This window comes from Cheilinus undulatus, linkage group 2 (assembly GCF_018320785.1).
Source record: "Cheilinus undulatus linkage group 2, ASM1832078v1, whole genome shotgun sequence".
NCBI lineage: Eukaryota > Metazoa > Chordata > Actinopteri > Labriformes > Labridae > Cheilinus > Cheilinus undulatus.
The window spans coordinates 55487776-55507580 of record NC_054866.1 but is presented as its reverse complement, the minus strand read 5'-3'; the positions used below and the strand labels follow the sequence as shown (position 1 = coordinate 55507580).

The 19805-nt window shown below is 43.8% G+C and overlaps 1 protein-coding gene across 1 annotated transcript; it reads left to right on the top strand.

Annotated features, from left to right (window-relative positions):
* Positions 1-502: 502 nt before the first annotated feature.
* On the top strand, positions 503-19282 carry nyap2a (neuronal tyrosine-phosphorylated phosphoinositide-3-kinase adaptor 2a). The gene is made up of 7 exons (XM_041810844.1): positions 503-1821; positions 7962-8177; positions 10904-11214; positions 12030-13082; positions 13270-13392; positions 13602-13696; positions 18950-19282. The coding sequence occupies exons 2-7, from the start codon at positions 7975-7977 to the stop codon at positions 19172-19174; spliced, it is 2010 nt and encodes a 669-aa protein (XP_041666778.1). The 5' UTR covers positions 503-1821; positions 7962-7974; the 3' UTR covers positions 19175-19282.
* Positions 19283-19805: the final 523 nt, after the last annotated feature.

Here is a 19805-nt window from a genome sequence, read left to right as displayed (position 1 = left end):
TGATAAACTTGGATCAGGACCAGACTGACGGTAAACCTGGATCAGGACCAGACTGGTGATAAACCTGGATCAGGACCAGACTGATGATAAGCCTGGATCAGGACCAGACTATTGATGAAACCTACCTGTCTGGTTTTTATCCAGGTTTCTGGTCTTTGGTTCTTCGAACAGCTCAGACCTTCATTTAGTGTTCATGTCTTTCAGGTAAATGTATTTAAAATGTAGACAAACGACACATAAACCTGATTGATTGATTGATTGATTGATTGATTGATTGATACATTTAGACTGACAACAAGTCTGAGACTCATGTAATGTTGAGGACACTGAAATGAAGAAGCAGATTGAAGAAGACAGTGTCACACTATTCCCCCACTCCCCCTCCCTCTCTCTCTCGCTCGATCACAGCAGAGGGGAGGAGTCGCAGGAGCCGGCTGAGGATGCTGTCAGGTTGCCGTGGTTTCGGCCTCTCGTTTCCTGTGGCTGCTGTGTGAGTGCGTGAATGCGTGAGTGTGTGAGGATTTCTGACAGGAGGATGGCGAGACAGAGAGATGGAGGAACGTAGGAGAGGAAGGACGAGAAGAAGGAGGTGTTGAAGGGTGGATGTGGATTAACGCCACCGCAGACCAGAATGACGGCAAGTCATCGTTTCCTCTGAGCCGCAGAGAGAACGACAAAAAGCTTCATCACTCCATCTTTGTTCAGCGGCTAAACGAAGAAGAGGACAGGGAGGAGAGGGAGAGACGAGAGGGATGACAGCAGGAGGAAAAGAGGAGCAAAAGAAGAAAGGAGACAAGGAGGTAGATAGAGAAATACAGGACAGAGGAGGAAATAGGAGGAGGCTCTAAGGGAGAGAAAAACAGACAAGGAGACAAGGACGTATACAAGGATACATACAAGGAAACCAGGAAATAAGGACACATACAAGGAGACAAGGAGATAAAAGGAGACAAACAAGGGGACCAGCTAGGAAATGAGGACAGATACAAGGAGGCATACAAGAAAACCAGGAAACAAAGACACTTATAAAGAAACAAGAACACATACAAGGAGACACAAGGAAACAAGGACACATACATGAAGACAAGGACATATAAGAGGAGACATACAAGGAAACAAGGACACATACAATAAGACGGGGAATTATAAGAGGAGACATACAAAGAAACAAGGGCACACAAAAGGAAACAAGGACAAATAAAAGGAGATATACAAGGAGACTAGTTTGGAAACAAGGGAACATACAAGGAAACAAGGACAGATAAAAGAGCTGTGAAAGGAAACAAGAAGCTAAAAAGAAAACAAGGCCACATACAAGGAGACAACGCTGGAAAAAAGTAGACATAGAAAGGAATCAAGGAGATAAACAAGGAATCAAGGACACATACAAGGAGAAAAGGACAAATAAAAGGGGAGAAATAAGGAAACAGATAGACAAACAAGGAGACAAGGACACATACAAGCAAACTAGGACAGATAAAAACAAAGATACAAGGAGAAGTTAGGAGACAAAAAACCCATACAAGGAAACTAGGACAGACAACAGGAAAGAAATCAGGAGAAGTTAGGAAACAAGGGCACATACAAGGAAACAAGGAGACAAACAAGAAAACAAGGAGACAAACAAGGAAACAGAGATACATTCAAGGTGACAAACAGGGAGATAATGACACATAACAAGTGAAAAACAGAGAGATAAGGAAACAAGCAAGAAAACAAGGAAACAAAATCAACAGGGATAAAAAGAAGGTAGACATCGAAGGAGAAAAAGGAGACTTCAGACGAAAAAAATTGAAATGGATGGACTCTAAGTCTGAACAGGTACACGTCCTTCCACTTACAATTTGAAATAAGTCTACAAGTGTTCATGGAAAAAAGAATTATCTTTCAAATGTCCACGTATTTCGTGGTTCCATTTGTGTCAAACTTCCATGTGTGTCATAGATCCATGTTTGTGATAGTTCCATGTGTGTCATAGATCCATGTGTCATAGATCCATGTGTGTCATAGTTCCATATGCCATAGGTCCATGTTTTTCATAGTTCCATGTTTGTGATAGTTCCATGTGTCATAGATCCATGTGTCATATTTCCATGTGTGTCATATTTCCATGTGTGTCATAGTTCCATGTGTGTCGTAGATCCATGTGCCACAGGTCCATGTGTTTCATAGGTCCATGTTTGTGATAGTTCCATGCCTGTTATTGTTCTATGTGTCATAGTTCCATGTGCCATAGGTCCATGTGTTTCATAGTTCCATGTGATCCATAGTTCCATGTGTGTGATAGTTCCCTGTGTCAAAGAACCATGTGTCATAGATCCATGTGTGTAATACTTCCATGTGTGTCATACTTCTGTGTGTCATAGTCCCATGCCCTTAATTGTTCCATGTGTCATAGTTCCATGTGCCATAGGTCCATGTGTTTCATAGTTCCATGTGATCCATAGTTCCATGTGTGTGATAGTTCCCTGTGTGTCATAGATCCATGTGTCATAGATCCATGTGTGTCATACTTCCGTTTGTCATAATCCCATGCCCTTAATTGTTCCATCTGTCATAGTTCCATGTGCCATAGGTCCATGTGTTTCATAGTCCCATGTGTGTCATAGTTCCATGTGTTTCATAGTTCCATGTGTGTCATATTTACGTGTCATAGTTCCATGTGTGCCGTAGGTCCATGTGATCCATAGTTCCATGTGTGTGATAGTTCCCTGTGTGTCATAGATCCATGTGTCATAGATCCATGTGTGTCATACTTCCGTTTGTCATAATCCCATGCCCTTAATTGTTCCATCTGTCATAGTTCCATGTGCCATAGGTCCATGTGTTTCATAGTCCCATGTGTGTCATAGTTCCATGTGTTTCATAGTTCCATGTGTGTCATAGTTCCATGTGTGTCATATTTACATGTGTCATAGTTCCATGTGCCGTAGGTCCATGTGGGCCATAGTTCCATGTGTGTGATAGTTCCATGCCTGTAATTGTTCCATGTGTCATTGTTCAATGTGCCATAGGCCCATGTGTTTCATACGTCCATGTGTGTCATAGTTCCATGTGGGCCATAGGTCCATTTGTGTCATAGTTCCATGTGGGCCATAGGTCCATGTGTGTCATAGTTCCATGTGTGTCATAGTTCCATGTGTGACATAGGTCCATGTGTGTCAGAGTTCTATGCACTTAATTGTTCCATGTGTCATAGTTCCATGTGCCATAGGTCCATGTGTTTCATAGTTCCATGTGTGTCATAGTTCCATGTGTGTCATAGTTCCATGTGTGTGATTGGTCCGTGCCTGTAATTGTTCCATCTGTCATAGTTCCATGTGTGACATAGGTCCATGTGTGTCATAGTTCCATGTGTGTGATAGTTCCATACATGTAACTGTTCCATGTGTATCATAGTTCCATGTCTGAGATTGGTCCATGCCTGTTACTGTTCCATGTGTCATAGTTCGATGTGTGCCATAGGTCCATGTGTGTGATTGGTCCATGCCTGTAATTGTTCCATGTGTCATAGTTCCATGTGTGTAATAGTTCCATGTGTGTCATTGTTCCATGTGGGATATAGTTCCATGCGTGTAATTGTTTCATGTGTCATAGTTCCATGTGTCTCATAGATCCATGTGTGTCATAGATCCATGTGTTTCATAGTTCCATGTGTCATAGATCCATGTGTGTCATACTTCATGTGTGTCATAGTTCCATGTGTGTCATAGATCCATGTGTGTCATAGATCACTGTGTGTCATAGTTCCATGTGTCATAGATCCATGTGTGTCATACTTCATGTGTGTCATTGTTCTATGTGTGTCATAGATCCATGTGTGTCATAGATCCATATGTTTCCGAGTTCCATGTGTCATAGTTCCATGTGTTTCCTAGTTCCATATGTGTCAAAGAGCCATGTGTGTCATACTTCATGTGTTTCATAGATCCATGTGTGTCATACTTCATGTGTGTCATTGTTCTATGTGTGTCATAGATCCATATGTTTCCGAGTTTCATGTGGCTCTTTGACACATATGGAACTAGGAAACACATGGAACTATGAAACACATGAAGTATGTGTCATATTTCCATATATGTCATAGATCCATGTGTTTCATAGTTCCACGTGTGTAAAACTTCCATGTCTGTCATAGTTCCATGTGTGTCAAAATTCCATTTGTTTCAGACACCCATGTGTTTCATTGTTCTATGTGAGTCACAGTTCCATGTTTGTCATACCTCTGTGTGTGTCATAGTTCCATATGTGTCATACTTTCATGTGGGTCATAGTTCATGTGTGTCACAGGTCCATGTGTGTCATAGTTAGGCCTGTGCCATAGTTCAATGTTTGTCATAGTTCCATGTTTGACATAGTTCCATGTGTGCCATAGGTCCATGTGTGTCATATTTTCATGTGTGGGATGGTTCCATGCATGTCATAGTTCCATGAGTGTCATATATCCATCTGTGTAATTGTTCCCTGTGTGTCAAGTTCCATGTGTGTCATACTTCCATGTGTGAGATGGTTCCATATGTGTCATAGGTCCATGTGTGACGGTGCTGATAGTGGTCTAGGTACTGATGTGAGGGGCAGTGATGGTGACAGTGCTGTTAGTGGTCTAGGTACTGGTGTGAGGGGCAGTGATGGTGACAGTGCTGTTAGTGGTCTAGGTACTGATGTGAGGGGCAGTGACGGTGACGGTGCTGTTAGTGGTCTAGGCACTGGTGTGAGGGGCAGTGACGGTGACGGTGCTGTTAGTGGTCTAGGTACTGGTGTGAGGGGCAGTGACGGTGACGGTGCTGTTAGTGGTCTAGGTACTGATGTGAGGGGCAGTGACGGTGACGGTGCTGTTAGTGGTCTAGGCACTGGTGTGAGGGGCAGTGACGGTGACGGTGCTGTTAGTGGTCTAGGTACTGGTGTGAGGGGCAGTGACGGTGACGGTGCTGTTAGTGGTCTAGGTACTGGTGTGAGGGGCAGTGACGGTGACGGTGCTATTAGTGGTCTAGGTACTGATGTGAGGGGCAGTGACGGTGACGGTGCTGTTAGTGGTCTAGGTACTGGTGTGAGGGGCAGTGATGGTGACGGTGCTGTTAGTGGTCTAGGTACTGGTGTGAGGGGCAGTGACGGTGACGGTGCTGTTAGTGGTCTAGGTACTGGTGTGAGGGGCAGTGACGGTGACGGTGCTGTTAGTGGTCTAGGTACTGATGTGAGGGGCAGTGATGGTGACGGTGCTGTTAGTGGTCTAGGTACTGGTGTGAGGGGCAGTGACGGTGACGGTGCTGTTAGTGGTCTAGGTACTGGTGTGAGGGGCAGTGACGGTGACGGTGCTGTTAGTGGTCTAGGTACTGGTGTGAGGGGCAGTGATGGTGACGGTGCTATTAGTTGTCTAGGTACTGATGTGAGGGGCAGTGATGGTGACGGTGCTGTTAGTGGTCTAGGTACTGGTGTGAGGGGCAGTGATGGTGACGGTGCTGTTAGTGGTCTAGGTACTGGTGTAAGGGGAGAATTTTGTTGTTTTACTACTACCCTGTTCTCTCCTCTATAAATTACTTTTATTTCCTTCTATGTTCCTCCCCTCCTCTGCTCATCTCCACCTCCTTTCCCTTGTTGTACTCCCCCCATCATGGACAGGAAGGATTACATCATACGCCACTGAGAGATGCTGCTGTTGCTAGGTAACCAACAGCTGACTCCCTGCTCTATTTTTAGATCCTTGGATGGAGACAGTGGGGGAGGAGAGAGAGTCTTTTTTTCTGGATTTTTCTTCTAATTAGCTAAATGTTTATGAATTCTGTTATTGAATTTTAACATTTAGATATTGACACATGCTTCAGGCATGTTGTTTCCTAGTGTTTATCCTTATAAAATTTATTAAAATAAAAACACTGAAAAAAGATATTGACATGGATCTAATCTCCAAACACAGATATTTAGTCCTCAGTGATCAATCAGTTATCACAGAATAATCATAATATTGTCAAATGTGTCATCACAAAAAATATTCTGAGCACTTTGAGATTCAAGTTGAAATGTCAAGAAAAAAGTCAAAGGTTTCAATAAACATATGCCAAAATGTTTTTTTTTTTATTTTATAATTCATACTGATAGAGCACTGATAGAAAAGAGAAAAACAATAGAGGTCAAATAGACCTAAAAATCAGACATTGATATAATAGAGAATTACAGAAGAGGTCAGATAGACCCATGTATTATACGCTGATAAAGAGAATTACAGAAGAGGTCAGATAGACCCATGTATTATACGCTGATAAAGAGAATTACAGAAGAGGTCAGATAGACCCATGTATTAGACACTGATAAAGACAATTACAGAAGAGGTCAGATAGACCCATGTATTAGACACTGATCTAGAGAATTACAGAAGAGGTCAGATAGACCCATGTATTAGACACTGATCTAGAGAATCACAGAAGAGGTCAGATAGACACATGTATTATACGCTGATAAAGAGATTTACAGAAGAGGTCAGATAGACCCATGTATTAGACACTGATCTAGAGAATCACAGAAGAGGTCAGATAGACACATGTATTATACGCTGATAAAGAGAATTACAGAAAAGGTCAGATAGACACATGTATTATACGCTGATAAAGAGAATTACAGAAGAGGTCAGATAGACCCATGTATTAGACACTGATCTAGAGAATTACAGAAGAGGTCAGATAGACCCATGTATTAGATACTGATCTAGAGAATCACAGAAGAGGTCAGATAGACACATCTATTATACGCTGATAAAGAGAATTACAGAAGAGGTCAGATAGACCCATGTATTAGACACTAATCTAGAGAATTACAGAAGAGGTCAGATAGACCCATGTATTAGACACTGATCTAGAGAATCACAGAAGAGGTCAGATAGACACATGTATTATACGCTGATAAAGAGAATTACAGAAGAGGTCAGATAGACCCATGTATTAGACACTGATCTAGAGAATCACAGAAGAGGTCAGATAGACACATGTATTATACGCTGATAAAGAGAATTACAGAAGAGGTCAGATAGACCCATGTATTAGACACTAATCTAGAGAATTACAGAAGAGGCCAGATAGACCCATGTATTAGACACTGATAAAGAGAATTACAAAAGAGGTCAGACAGATCCCTACATAAGACACTGATATAATACATGTTGATACATAATTCTAAATAACACATACCCATATATGATACTCTAATACAGGTTTAAATACAGGTCAACATCTTTAAGAGTAATGGTTACCCAGGTCGGGGTTGGATTGGTCTCTCTGTTTCTTAAGGGTTAGGGTTAGAATAGATCAGGGTTGGACTCAGTCTCTCTGATTCTTAAGGGTTAGGGTTGCACTAGGTTGGGATTGGACTCGGTCTCTCTGATCCTTAGTGGTTAGGTGTAGACTTGGTTGGGATTGGACCTGGTCTCTCTGATCCTTAAGGGTTAGGTTTGCACTAGTTTGGGGTTGGACCTGGTCTCTCTGATCCTTAGCGGTTAGGTTTAGACTTGGTTGGGTTTGGACCTGGTCTCTCTGATCCTTAAGGGTTAGGTGTAAACTTGGCTGGGGTTGGACCTGGTCTCTCTGATCCTTAAGGGTTAGGTTTGCACTAGTTTGGGGTTGGACCTGGTCTCTCTGATCCTTAGCGGTTAGGTTTAGACTTGGTTGGGGTTGGACCTGGTCTCTCTGATCCTTAAGGGTTAGGTGTAAACTTGGCTGGGGTTGGACCTGGTCTCTCTGATCCTTTAGGGTTAGGTTTGCACTAGTTTGGGGTTGGACCTGGTCTCTCTGATCCTTAACGGTTAAGTTTAGACTTAGTTGGGGTTGGACCTGGTCTCTCTGATCCTTAAGGGTTAGGTTTAGACTTAGTTGGGGTTGGACCTGGTCTCTCTGATCCTTAAGAGTTAGGTGTAAACTTGGTTGGGGTTAAGGTTTGATGAGTTTATGGTTCAACTCTTTCCTCTGATCCTTCTTCAGGTCTTTAGGAGTCATGACCTCTCAGGAGGAGGCGTCCTCCTTCAGGAGGTTTTTTCAGTACGTGGAGGACAGCGGCCTTCGGACCTACGACGGTCTGGTAATCCAAAATGCTTCAGATATCGCCCGTGAGAGCGACCGGATCCGTAACCAGACCAACTGGACTTACCTGCAGGAAAAACACCAGAAGAAGAGACGACAGGAAGAAGCCATAAAGAGGTCAGAATCCAGAAAACATCAGAGTGATCAAATATTTTAGCAGGTTCAAAGTGACAGACAGGAAATCAGATCTCTTTTTCTAACAGTGTATGTCACAGTTGAAAATACAGATGAATCTTAAAATAGCAGAGAGGATATCTGAGGCCCAAAGATGGCGGCAGGCTCTTTCATAAAGACACCAGGGGCCAGCCAGTGAGTGCTCATGAAGCAAAAAGTTGAATGAAACAGCAGCAAATGTTTGAGTCCATGATGGTCATCAGAGTGTTTGACTCAGCAGATACCTGTCCAGGTGGGTCCACCAATCAGCTGCTGCTCCCAGAAAAGGGAATCTCCAGCAGAGCTCTTGTTGTAAATACAGAGGACAAAAAACAATCCTCCCCTACCCTAACCCTCTGTGGAGAGAAAAAGGGAACAAATAAAAACATAAATATTATAAACTTATTATAATAAATATTTTAGGGCCGTCGAAATTCACATCATTATTAACACATGAAATCATATTCATTTAAATGCCACCATTGTTTTTGTCAAACAATTAACGCACACGTGATCTGCATGACCCTTGACCCATCCTGAAGTTTGTGAGATCAAGAAGTAGTGCCGTAGAGATGGGTACCTGCGAGCAGAAATGATAAAGGACAGAGACTTCTGAACGGTTCCAGGCCATGCTGGACGGTTTACCATGGGGACGCTCAGACAGCTCCGCAAGCAGCAGACTTTCAACAGTGGCTGCTAAATGAACGGCTACGGATTGTTGACAATTAATATCGTGGACGATGAGGTTCTAGAACTAATTTATCCTATGGCTGCACTGATGAACTTAGAGAGCCATAATCGTTAGTAAAATCCTAAAAGACTCTCCGGTCTTCATGTCTGCTCTCACTAAAGACTTGACTTCTCCCAGGAATCTGTAGTGTAATTCTCTACCTGTATTTATTCTCTCATATTTCTATCAACCTGTTGTGAGTCCTCATGGTGTAATGGGATGTTTCTGAGAGACTTTATTTCCCCCATGTGAGGCTGAAATTCTCTGCTTTAAGTGTGAAGAATCCAGGAATGATCATCGAGTGATTTAACCTTAACTGACCATGTCCTTTATGAATATGTGTGATGGTGAGATCTGCTGTTCTGTGTTGAGCTGCTGAGAACAACAGAAGAGTTAACTTCTAAGAAGTCTGAGGGTGGACTCTACATTGTGGTATAATTCAGTAATGTGACATTAAGGTAATTTTCTCCTTGATGGGCTTGAGTTAAGCATGTTATGCTCTCAGCAGATTTTTGAGCTTTCAGTATCTTTGAGGTTAATATGGAAAATGTTTGGACATTATCTGTCATTGTTTTGGGTTGTTGCCATGAACAAACAGTTGCATAAAGACCTCCAATGGTCCATCCATAAAACTGTTCATTGGTCTATCCACTGGTCTCTCTAACGGTCAATCCATAGGACTGTTCATTGGTCCATCAACTGGTCCCTCCAATGGTCCATCCATGGGACTGTTCATTGGTCTATCCACTGGTCTCTCTAACGGTCAATCCATAGGACTGTTCATTGGTCTATCCACTGGTCTCTCTAACGGTCAATCCATAGGACCGTTCATTGGTCCATCAACTGGTCCCTCCAATGGTCCATCCATGGGACTGTTCATTGGTCTATGGACTGGTCTTTCCAATGGTCCATCCAAGAGACTGTTCATTGGTCCATCAACTGGTCCCTCCAATGGTCCATCCATGGGACTGTTCATTGGTCTATGGACTGGTCTTTCCAATGGTCCATCCCAGAGACTGTTCATTGGTCTATGGAATGGTCCCTCCAATGGTCCATCCATGGGACTGTTCATTGGTCTATGGACTGGTCTTTCCAATGGTCCATCCAAGAGACTGTTCATTGGTCTATGGACTGGTCCCTCCAGTGGTCCATCCATGGGACTGTTCATTGGTCTATCCAATGGTCCATCCAAGAGACTGTTCATTGGTCTATGGACTGGCCCGTTTAATGGTCTATCCATGTGACTGTTCATTGGTCTATCCACTGGTCTCTCTAACGGTCAATCCATAGGACTGTTCATTGGTCCATCAACTGGTCCCTCCAATGGTCCATCCATGGGACTGTTCATTGGTCTATGGACTGGTCTTTCCAATTGTCCATCCAAGAGACTGTTTATTAGTCTATGGAATGGTCCCTCCAATGGTCCATCCATGGGACTGTTCGTTGGTCTATGGACTGGTCTTTCCAATTGTCCATCCAAGAGACTGTTCATTGGTCTATGGACTGGTCCCTCCAATGGTCCATCCATGGGACTGTTCATTGGTCTATGGACTGGTCTTTCCAATGGTCCATCCCAGAGACTGTTCATTGGTCAGTGGACTGGTCCCTCCAATGGTCCATCCATGGGTCTCTCCATTGAATTGTGATGGTGAAGGTTCTGATAGTGGTTAGGGTGCTAGTGTAGTGGGTAGCGATGTTGATCCCATAGATAAGCATATAGAATCTATCTATCTATCTATCTATCTATCTATCTATCTATCTATCCATCTATCTATCTATCTATCTATCTATCTATCTATCTGTCTATCCATCATCCATCCATCATCCATCCATCCATCCATCCATCCATCTATCTTCCCATCTATCTATCTGTCCTAAGAATAAATTAAGAGGAGTGTAGAATTTATAGAAGCTTTATGATACATTCATATGAATAAACTTTTTTTATTGGTCCATTCAGGATGGGTGAAGATGTTGCCATGGTAACAGAAGGGGCTTATACTGGAAAACATTTCAGGATGGGATTCATGACCATGCCACCACCACAGGACCGTCTGCCACCTCCCAGTCCGGGATTCACCGTCCGATCACAGTCCCTCCACTCAGTAGGTGGAGTGGACGAGGAGTCAACCCAAAACCCCAAACTACCCCCACCCAAACCCAAACGAGACCCCAGCACTAAATTGAGCAACAGCTCTGAGACAATGAATGGGTCTACTGTCAGCAAGAGGGACGGCCAAGAGATCCAGGAGATCCTGGAGCAGGCTGAAGGTATGAATGCTGCTAAACACCTGACACCTGGGCAACGCTGACACTTACTGGGCACACCTGACACCTGTGTACACCTGGCACCTACTGGCGCACCTAACACCTGCTGGGCACACCTGACACCTGGGCACATCTTACACCTGGGCAAACATAACACCTACTGGGCACACCTGAAACCTGAGCAAACATGACACCTACAGGACAAACCTGACACCTGGGCACATCTGGGCAGACTTGACACCTACTGGGCAACACCGACAACTGGGCACACCTGACACCTACTAGGCACATCTGACACCTGGGCATACCTAACACCTGCTGAGCACACCTGATACCTGGGCACACCTGACACCTAGGCAACCATGACACCTACAGGACAAACCTGACACCTGGGCTCATCTGGGCACACCTCACACCTACCGGGCAACACCAACACCTGGGCACACCTGACACCTGGGCTCACCTAACAAATACTGGGCAATCCCTGACACTTAACAAATACTGGGCACATCTGACACCTGGGCAAACATGACATCTACAGGACAAACCTGACACCTAGGCACATCTGGGTGCACCTGGCACCTACTGTGCAACACTAACACCTGGGCACACCTAACACCAACTTGTCACACCTGACGACTACTGGGCACAGCTGACATCTGGGCACACCTGACACCAGGGCTACCTGACACCCTGGCACACCAGACATCTACCGGTCACAACTGACACCTACTTGGCACATCTGACACCTGGGAACACCTGGGGACACTTAGGCTGTCTAAGTGTCTGTCTAACCTGTCTGTCTCCCTGTCTCGCAGCTCGGGACCACCTGCATGCTGAAGACCTGAAGAGGATGCCTCCACCTAAACCCAAACGGAACCCAAACACTCAGCTTAGCACTTCCTTTGATGAATCTTACATACAAACCCATGGGAACAAGAAGTCATTGCTGCGTTGGGACAATTCTTTGTCTCAGACTCAGAGTTCTGTGTCCCATGATATAGATGATGAGGAACCGGTGTATATTGAGATGGTAGGAAACATCTTGAGAGAGATGAAAGGTCAGGAGGCTTTGGAGGATGAGCAGAGTGAGTCTGTGTACGAGGAGATGAAGTACCCGATGGAGGAATTTTTGCAAGAGGGGCACTCTGCTATCATGGATCCTGAGGTCTGGTCAGCTCGGGATTCTGTGTTTGACATCCCCCCTCCATTCCCCAACCTCCTGACCCATCGCCCGCCACTGCTTGTCTTCCCCCCTGCTCCTGCTCAGTGCTCCCCAAACTCTGATGAGTCCCCCCTCACCCCCCTGGACATCACCCACATACCCATGATGGACAATGTCTCATACAGCAAGTCAGGTAGTGTGGAACAGCCCCTGAGCTCCAGCCACAAGCGGAAAGAACGAGAGCGGGATCCGGACAGAGAACGAAACCGGGACCAGGATCTGCCCTCTACCCACACCATCACGTCCTCTGGCCGCTCATCTGCCCCACCTCTCCCCTCCAACTTTTATAAGTCTGCTGGCTCCTCCCACAGCGGTCATGGTTACCCTCGCAGCCAATCAGCTTGCCCATCTCCAGTCAGCATGGGGCGCTCTTTGACTCCTCTGAGTTTGAAGAGACCGCCACCTTATGACGTTCTCATGGCAGGAGGAAGTATGCCTCGCTCTTCCTCATCTTCTTCCTCCTCCTCCCACAGGGCGGGGGATGGAGGGGCCAAACTCAGTGACTCCTCCTCCACCCATGGCTCCATGCAGAACGTGTCCATGAGGTCACAGACGCCAACAAGCCCATTGGACGATTTCAATGACCCGTTTACCTCAGGAAGACCGGCAATGAAGAAAGGAGGGAGGAAGAGCAAAGACAGTGAAGGTAAATATGAGCAGTATAAGTATTAGCATTATTAGTATTAAAAGTAGTAGAGTATTAACATAACTACTACATAAAGCACTGAATCATTAGCTCAGGAAGACCAATGATGAAGAAAGGGCAGAGACAATGAAGGTGAATGCTGCATCACCTTGCTCTGTTGATGTGTGATTGTGTCATATCTCTCTAGGAGACTCCAGATCTCTGCCTAGACAACACAGTAAAGACAGAGCTGGACAGTCCAGTCCATCTTCAGCAAGGATGGGGAGAACGTCAGTGAGCCCGACCATGATGCTGTCAGGAGGAGGAACAGGTGAATTCTTCATGTCATCTACCAATGAAGCACATTTAGACATGTTCTCTGAAGTTCAAGAGTTCAACATTAAATGCCTGTGGCCATGTTGATTGATGCTTTATAAAGCTGACTCCACCATCAGTGAATGAATCTGAATGACTGAGATTAAATAAAAACATCTAATGAATTGAATGAAAGGTGAGGTTTCTTTTGTCTTTTTTCTGCAGACTTAAAATCAGGTTGTAAACTTGGCCGCTCAGCCTCTACATCAGGTGTTCCTTCACCTGGCGGGACACCTCAACGACACCCTGCCCTCAGCCAGGTACAACACCAGTAAACACCTCTGTTCTATCCGTCTGCTCACCTGTTTGTCTGCTCACCTGTTGATCTGTTCCCCTGTTTGTCTGCTCACCTGTTGATTTGTTTACCTGTCTTTCTGTTCACCTTTCCATCTCCATCTGTTGTTAAACTGATCAAAATTCCATGCCCATGTTTAAACACAATCAGCTTACTGAAAATTAAACAGGATCCAACTGAAATAAAGCCATGAAAACATAAACAATGAAATATATGACATAATTAACATGTAAATTAAAAAGGTGACAACTTAGTCTGGGAACAAACTATCCTGTAAAACAGATAAAAATACGAAAAACTAAATCATGAACATAAAAACAAATGTGTAAACAGAAAAAATTTAAAAACTGAATCTGTAAATAATCAAATAAACAGACATGTACACATATAAAAATATAGTAAATTAAGACTGGCCACACTCTACAGGATTTGAGGCCAGATGTTCCTCCCCTGACAAATTGGCTGTATTATAGGTCATAAGCTCCACCCCCTCTGTTTTAATGAACAGGCAAACAGTCAAATCAACATCAACGGATTAGTGGCTATTGTCATGATTCTTCTTCTTGTGCTGATTTACGTCCCAGAGCTCGCCTTTTCTGATGAGGTTCATTTCCAGTGAGTTATTGAGAAGTTTGACTTTATGATTGACAACAGCATGGACCAATAAGACTCCTGCAATGCTGATTGGACAGAGTAGGGGAGGGACACTAAGAGGAAACAAAAAAAAGACAAAGATCAGAGTCATCAGAATCTTCATGAGTCTGGTTTTAGAGAAACACAAGAAGTGGGATCACCCTGAGAAACCTCAAAAAGGAAGGGGCATGGCTTGACCCCACCAATACTGCAGACCACTCTCAGACTCCAGTCTCACTCCAGGTCCCACATGGACTGATATCCCGCTCCAGTCTCACTCCAGGTCCTATGTGGACTGACATCCCGCTCCTGTCTCCCTCACAGTCCCACATGGACTGACATCCTGCTTCTGACTGGTCTACTAGCCTTTTAAATGGCATCCTGAACCACCTCAACTGACCTTTTCAGTACAGAGGAGCAGGGACTTTTCTCTGAGCCCTTCACCCTCTCTAAGGCAGAGCCTAGACTCCCTCCAGAAAAAACTGATCCTCATCCCAGCCCAGTGCCTGCTGAAGATCATGGCAGAAGAACTTATCAGAACCACATCATCTGTTAAAAAGCAGAGATAGTATTCTGAGCCCCCAGCTATGCTTCAGGATCCAGACTATTTAATGAAACACAGTATGAGTGATTGGGGCAACCATGGCTGAGGCCAACATGTAGCGGGTCTGACTCTGTGCAGAGGATGCTCACAGATTTCTCAGGGACCAAATAACCCTTAGCAACAGTCCCAAAGCGCTTTTGTCCCTGCTGCCATCAGCTTTCTAAATAGCTAGCCAAAGCCTGTGTTATTTCTTGTTTTTTTTGCCATTTTATTGTTGTATTGCACACAGTCTCTCGTGCTTCTATTTATTATGTTGTCATTGCTGCTTTTTATGATAGATCTGAATGTACGTCTTGACTGCTGGCTGCGAAACAAATTGCCCTTCACAGGGATATTAAAGTGAACCTTGAACCTTGAACCTTGAGTACCCCAAATTCCCCCCACATGGCCCCTGACCTGACTATTTATTAGTGCACATATGAAAATGAGGTGAGGCTTTACCACAGTGAGCCATGTCACACTTGCTTATTGGTTTGGAAATTCAATAAAACAGTGGAAGACAAAAAAAGAAGAAAATTAAAAGAAGATTAAAGTTTTACTTTTGCTAACTCTGTGACTGTTGCGTGATCATCAGACTGAGTCTGTGACTGTTGAGTGATCATCAGAGTGAGTCTGTGACTGTTGAGTGATCATCAGAGTGAGTCTGTGACTGTTGAGTGATCATCAGTGAGTCTGTGACTGTTGAGTGATCATCAGAGTGAGTCTGTGACTGCTGAGTGATCATCAGAGTGAGTCTGTGACTGCTGAGTGATCATCAGTGAGTCTGTGACTGTTGAGTGATCATCAGAATGACTCTGTGACTGTTGAGTGATCATCAGAATGACTCTGTGACTGTTGAGTGATCATCAGACTGAGTCTGTGACTGTTGAGTGATCATCAGACTGAGTCTATAACTGTTGAGTGATCATCAGAGTGAGTCTGTGACTGTTGAGTGGTCATCAGAATGACTCTGTGACTGTTGAGTGATCATCAGACTGAGTCTGTGACTGTTGAGTGATCATTAGACTGAGTCTATGACTGTTGAGTGATCATCAGAGTGACTCTGTGACTATTGAGTGATCATCAGAATGACTCTGTGACTGTTGAGTGATCATCAGACTGAGTCTGTGACTGTTGAGTGATCATCAGACTGAGTCTGTGACTGTTGAGTGATCATCAGAGTGAGTCTGTGACTGCTGAGTGATCATCAGAGTGACTCTGTGACTGTTGACTGATCATCAGAGTGACTCTGACTCTGTGTTGTTTATTCAAACAATCATCTAAAAAATGACAATGTAATCAAAAGATTTTGTACATAAACAATCTTGTAGAAAATAAATCTCATAAACAAATGATCAATTTAACAAATTATGTAAACAAAAGAACACATAAACATTAGATATTGTAAACAATCATCTTAGGAAGTGTTGTGTTTGACCTCAGATTTTTGTTTGTTTTTTATCGATTCCCATGTTTGTGATTTTCATTCCCACAGTAAAGTTCACATGTATTAATGTTCGCATCATGTCTGTATAAATGTTGTTTGTACAATTGTGTATGATGTTTAAATATCAATCAGCTGAAGCATGAACAGTGAATAAAATGTGAAGGATATATTCATGTACTGTTACTGATATGATATCAACACTGACTAACAGTCAGATAAAACTAACAAAAATCACCATGTTCAAAATATTTAATCTCTTCGAAAGTCATTCATCAAAACTAAAACAACATAATTTTCCTATTGGACATTACAGGATGTAACTAACCAGCTTCAGCCCACCCTCATTAACGTTAAACTAGCAACTAATCCCCATCTCCATCTATGATATAAACTCCTCCCACTCAGTTTAGATCCAGCACCCTAATAAACAGGAAACTGGATCTGTTCTCTGAAAACAGCCAGGTTTGGTCTTCTGCATTCAAGATATGCTGTGGATTCACCTAGCCAAGAACCTGATTCAGAGATCCCTGCCATTGTTCTACCTAGCCCTGAACCCTACTCTGAGACTCGTGCCATTGTTCTACCTAGCCCTGAACCCTACTCTGAGACTCGTGCCATTGTTCCACCTAGCCCTGAACCCTACTCTGAGACTCGTGCCATTGTTCCACCTAGCCCTGAACCCTACGCTGAGACTCGTGCCATTGTTCTACCTAGCCCTGAACCCTAGTCAGAGACCCATGCCATTGTTTCACCTAGCCCAGAACCCTACTCGGAGACTCGTGCCTTTGTTCTACCTAGCCCTGAACCCTAGTCAGAGACCCATGCCATTGTTTCACCTAGCCCAGAACCCTACTCTGAGACTCGTGCCATTGTTCTACCTAGCCCTGAACCCTAGTCAGAGACCCATGCCATTGTTCCATGCAAAGGCATATGTCATAGGTCCTTCAAGAATTTAGCCACACACCGAGGCCTGGTTTTTAGGTGTGGCTGGCCATCAACCCTATGCAGTGGGTTTTCTTTACACAAACAAGCAAAAAATGTGATGTCAGGGAGCAGGTGGCCTAGTGGTTAAAGGCACTCCCCATGTCCACGGGCAGCCCGGGTTTGGATCCGGCCTGAGGCCCTTTACCGCATGTCTCTCCCCGACTCTTGACCCTGTTTCTGACTCTATCCACTGTCCTCCTCTATCTAATAAAGGCACAAAAATGCCCAAAAATAAATCTTAAAAAAAAAAAAAATGTGATGTCAAGGTCAGAAACTGGTTAAAGAATCATGCTGCAAGGTGGTGTTTAGGCAGAGCATTTCAGAGAGACATCAACAAACAGACTCAAAAGGAACTAGAGCCCATACTGGTGTAGGACCTACATTGTTTTTCATGGTGGCATGGGTCACAGCATGTGGATCATGGCAGCGTGGATCATGGCGGTGTGGGTCATGGCAGCGTGGATCATGGCAGTGTGGGTCATGGTGGCGTGGATCGTGGCAGCGTGGGTCATTGTGGCGTGGGTCACAGTGGCATGGGTCATGGTGACGTGGGTCACAGTGGCATGGGTCATGGTGACGTGGGTCACAGTGGCATGGGTCATTGTGGCGTGGGTCACAGTGGCATGGGTCATGGTGACGTGGGTCACAGTGGCATGGGTCATTGTGGCGTGGGTCACAGTGGCATGGGTCATGGTGACGTGGGTCACAGTGGCATGGGTCATGGTGGCGTGGGTGATGGTGGAGTGGTTCTTGATAAAGCAGGCCATTCTGGTACTGGTGACATTAGCGAGTATTCAGCGTAAATTTGATGCAGAAGCTCCAACCAGGCTCTCCTGGTGAACTCCTATAAAATGTTGATCTATTTATCCTCATGAAGTCAACATCATTGAATCTGTTTTTTCAGAGATACCATGTATTTGAGTTTGACTGAAACTTTGAAATAAAAAAGTGGAATGACTCTGAATTATGACTCTCTAGACTATATTGTCTCGAATAAAAACTCTTTAAAAGGAGCTTATGGTGAAAAAGACACAACTACCAATCACCTGCTGTCATCACCTGATGGTCCAGAGGAAACTAAAAATGACTCCGTACAGAGAAGCACAGATAAAGATAGAAATATAAACATATCTGTTAGAAATGACCTAGTGACACACCTATGTAACATATAAAAATAAACACATGATGTATCATACTGTCCTGTCTATTATGTGCTGTATTGATCAGCGATTGATGGATTGATTTTATCATCTACTTTAATGTTTTATTGTCTTGTCGATAATGTGATGTATTGATCAGTGATTGATGGTTTCTATCATTTTATCTTTAATGTTATGCATTGATCAGTGATTTATTGATCATATAGTCCTGTCTATATTGTGATGTACTGCTCAGTGATTGATTTTTTTTCATCTTTTCTTTAATGTTATGTATTGACCAGTGATTGACTGTATCATCTTGTCTACAATGTACCTTGTTGATCAGTGATTGATCGATTGTATCATCTTGTCTGTAGTCGGATGTATTGATCATTGAATGATTGATTGATTGTGGAGCTGCTGCTGTTTCAGATGCCGTGGCTCTGCGGGGACGCCACCATGATGGACATGATTGAGAAGAAGCGTGTTTTATGTCGGGAGATTAAATCTCGCCAGCGTCCGGAGAAGAATCTGTGTAAACAGGACAGCATGCCAATCCTTCCCAGCTGGAGGAGAAGGCAGCCGCCACCATACTCAGCCCCGCCCACCTCCACTGCCGGACATGGCAGCACGGTGTTCTGGGACACCGCCATCTAAATCACATGACCACAAAACAAGCGCCAACATCACTGTGTTCTTATTTGTGATTGGTTTGTGGATGAAAGGATGTCAAAGAAGTGGAGAGTCAATAAAGTTTCATTTGAATGAATACATTATTTTTGACACATGGTGAAAACATGAGCTGACTGCCTGTGAACACGCCCATAATGGAGGTGATTTCTCACCCAATTAGAAAGCAAGGAGGTGTGGCCTATTAGTGTTGGTCCAAGAGCAATGATATGTAGCTAACAGGTGTAGCTTACATGTGTAGCTAAAAGGAGTAGCACAGAGCTTGGCATCTTACTGTTGAAAAAAAAACAAAAAAAATATTTGTACTCCTTTCAGTTAGTGAGAGCCTCCGATAGATCAGACTAAATATTAGATAGACAGGGGCATTCTGAATCGAATATCACTATCTTTTATTTTAGGAAAATTCTCTATATTACGAGGATAACAGGGACTGACTTAAAACCTGTCCCCTACATGTCATGATTGAGCTGTGGTAAATAAAATCTCTTTATCCTATGTGACGACGCATTAATCCATGTTGCTATGTTGATAAGTGGATAAATATGAAATGCTATTTAGATTAAAATCTCCATCCAGTGGATGTCAGACATACCTAGCA

Bases quoted from the DNA above. Each gene is read 5' to 3' on its own strand.
- nyap2a (XM_041810844.1), top strand. From the start codon at position 7,975: ATGACCTCTCAGGAGGAGGCGTCCTCCTTCAGGAGGTTTTTTCAGTAC. The intron at 11,215-12,029 runs GTATGAATGCTG...CCTGTCTCGCAG, and splicing joins GATCCTGGAGCAGGCTGAAG to CTCGGGACCACCTGCATGCT. The intron at 13,083-13,269 runs GTAAATATGAGC...ATATCTCTCTAG, and splicing joins GAAGAGCAAAGACAGTGAAG to GAGACTCCAGATCTCTGCCT.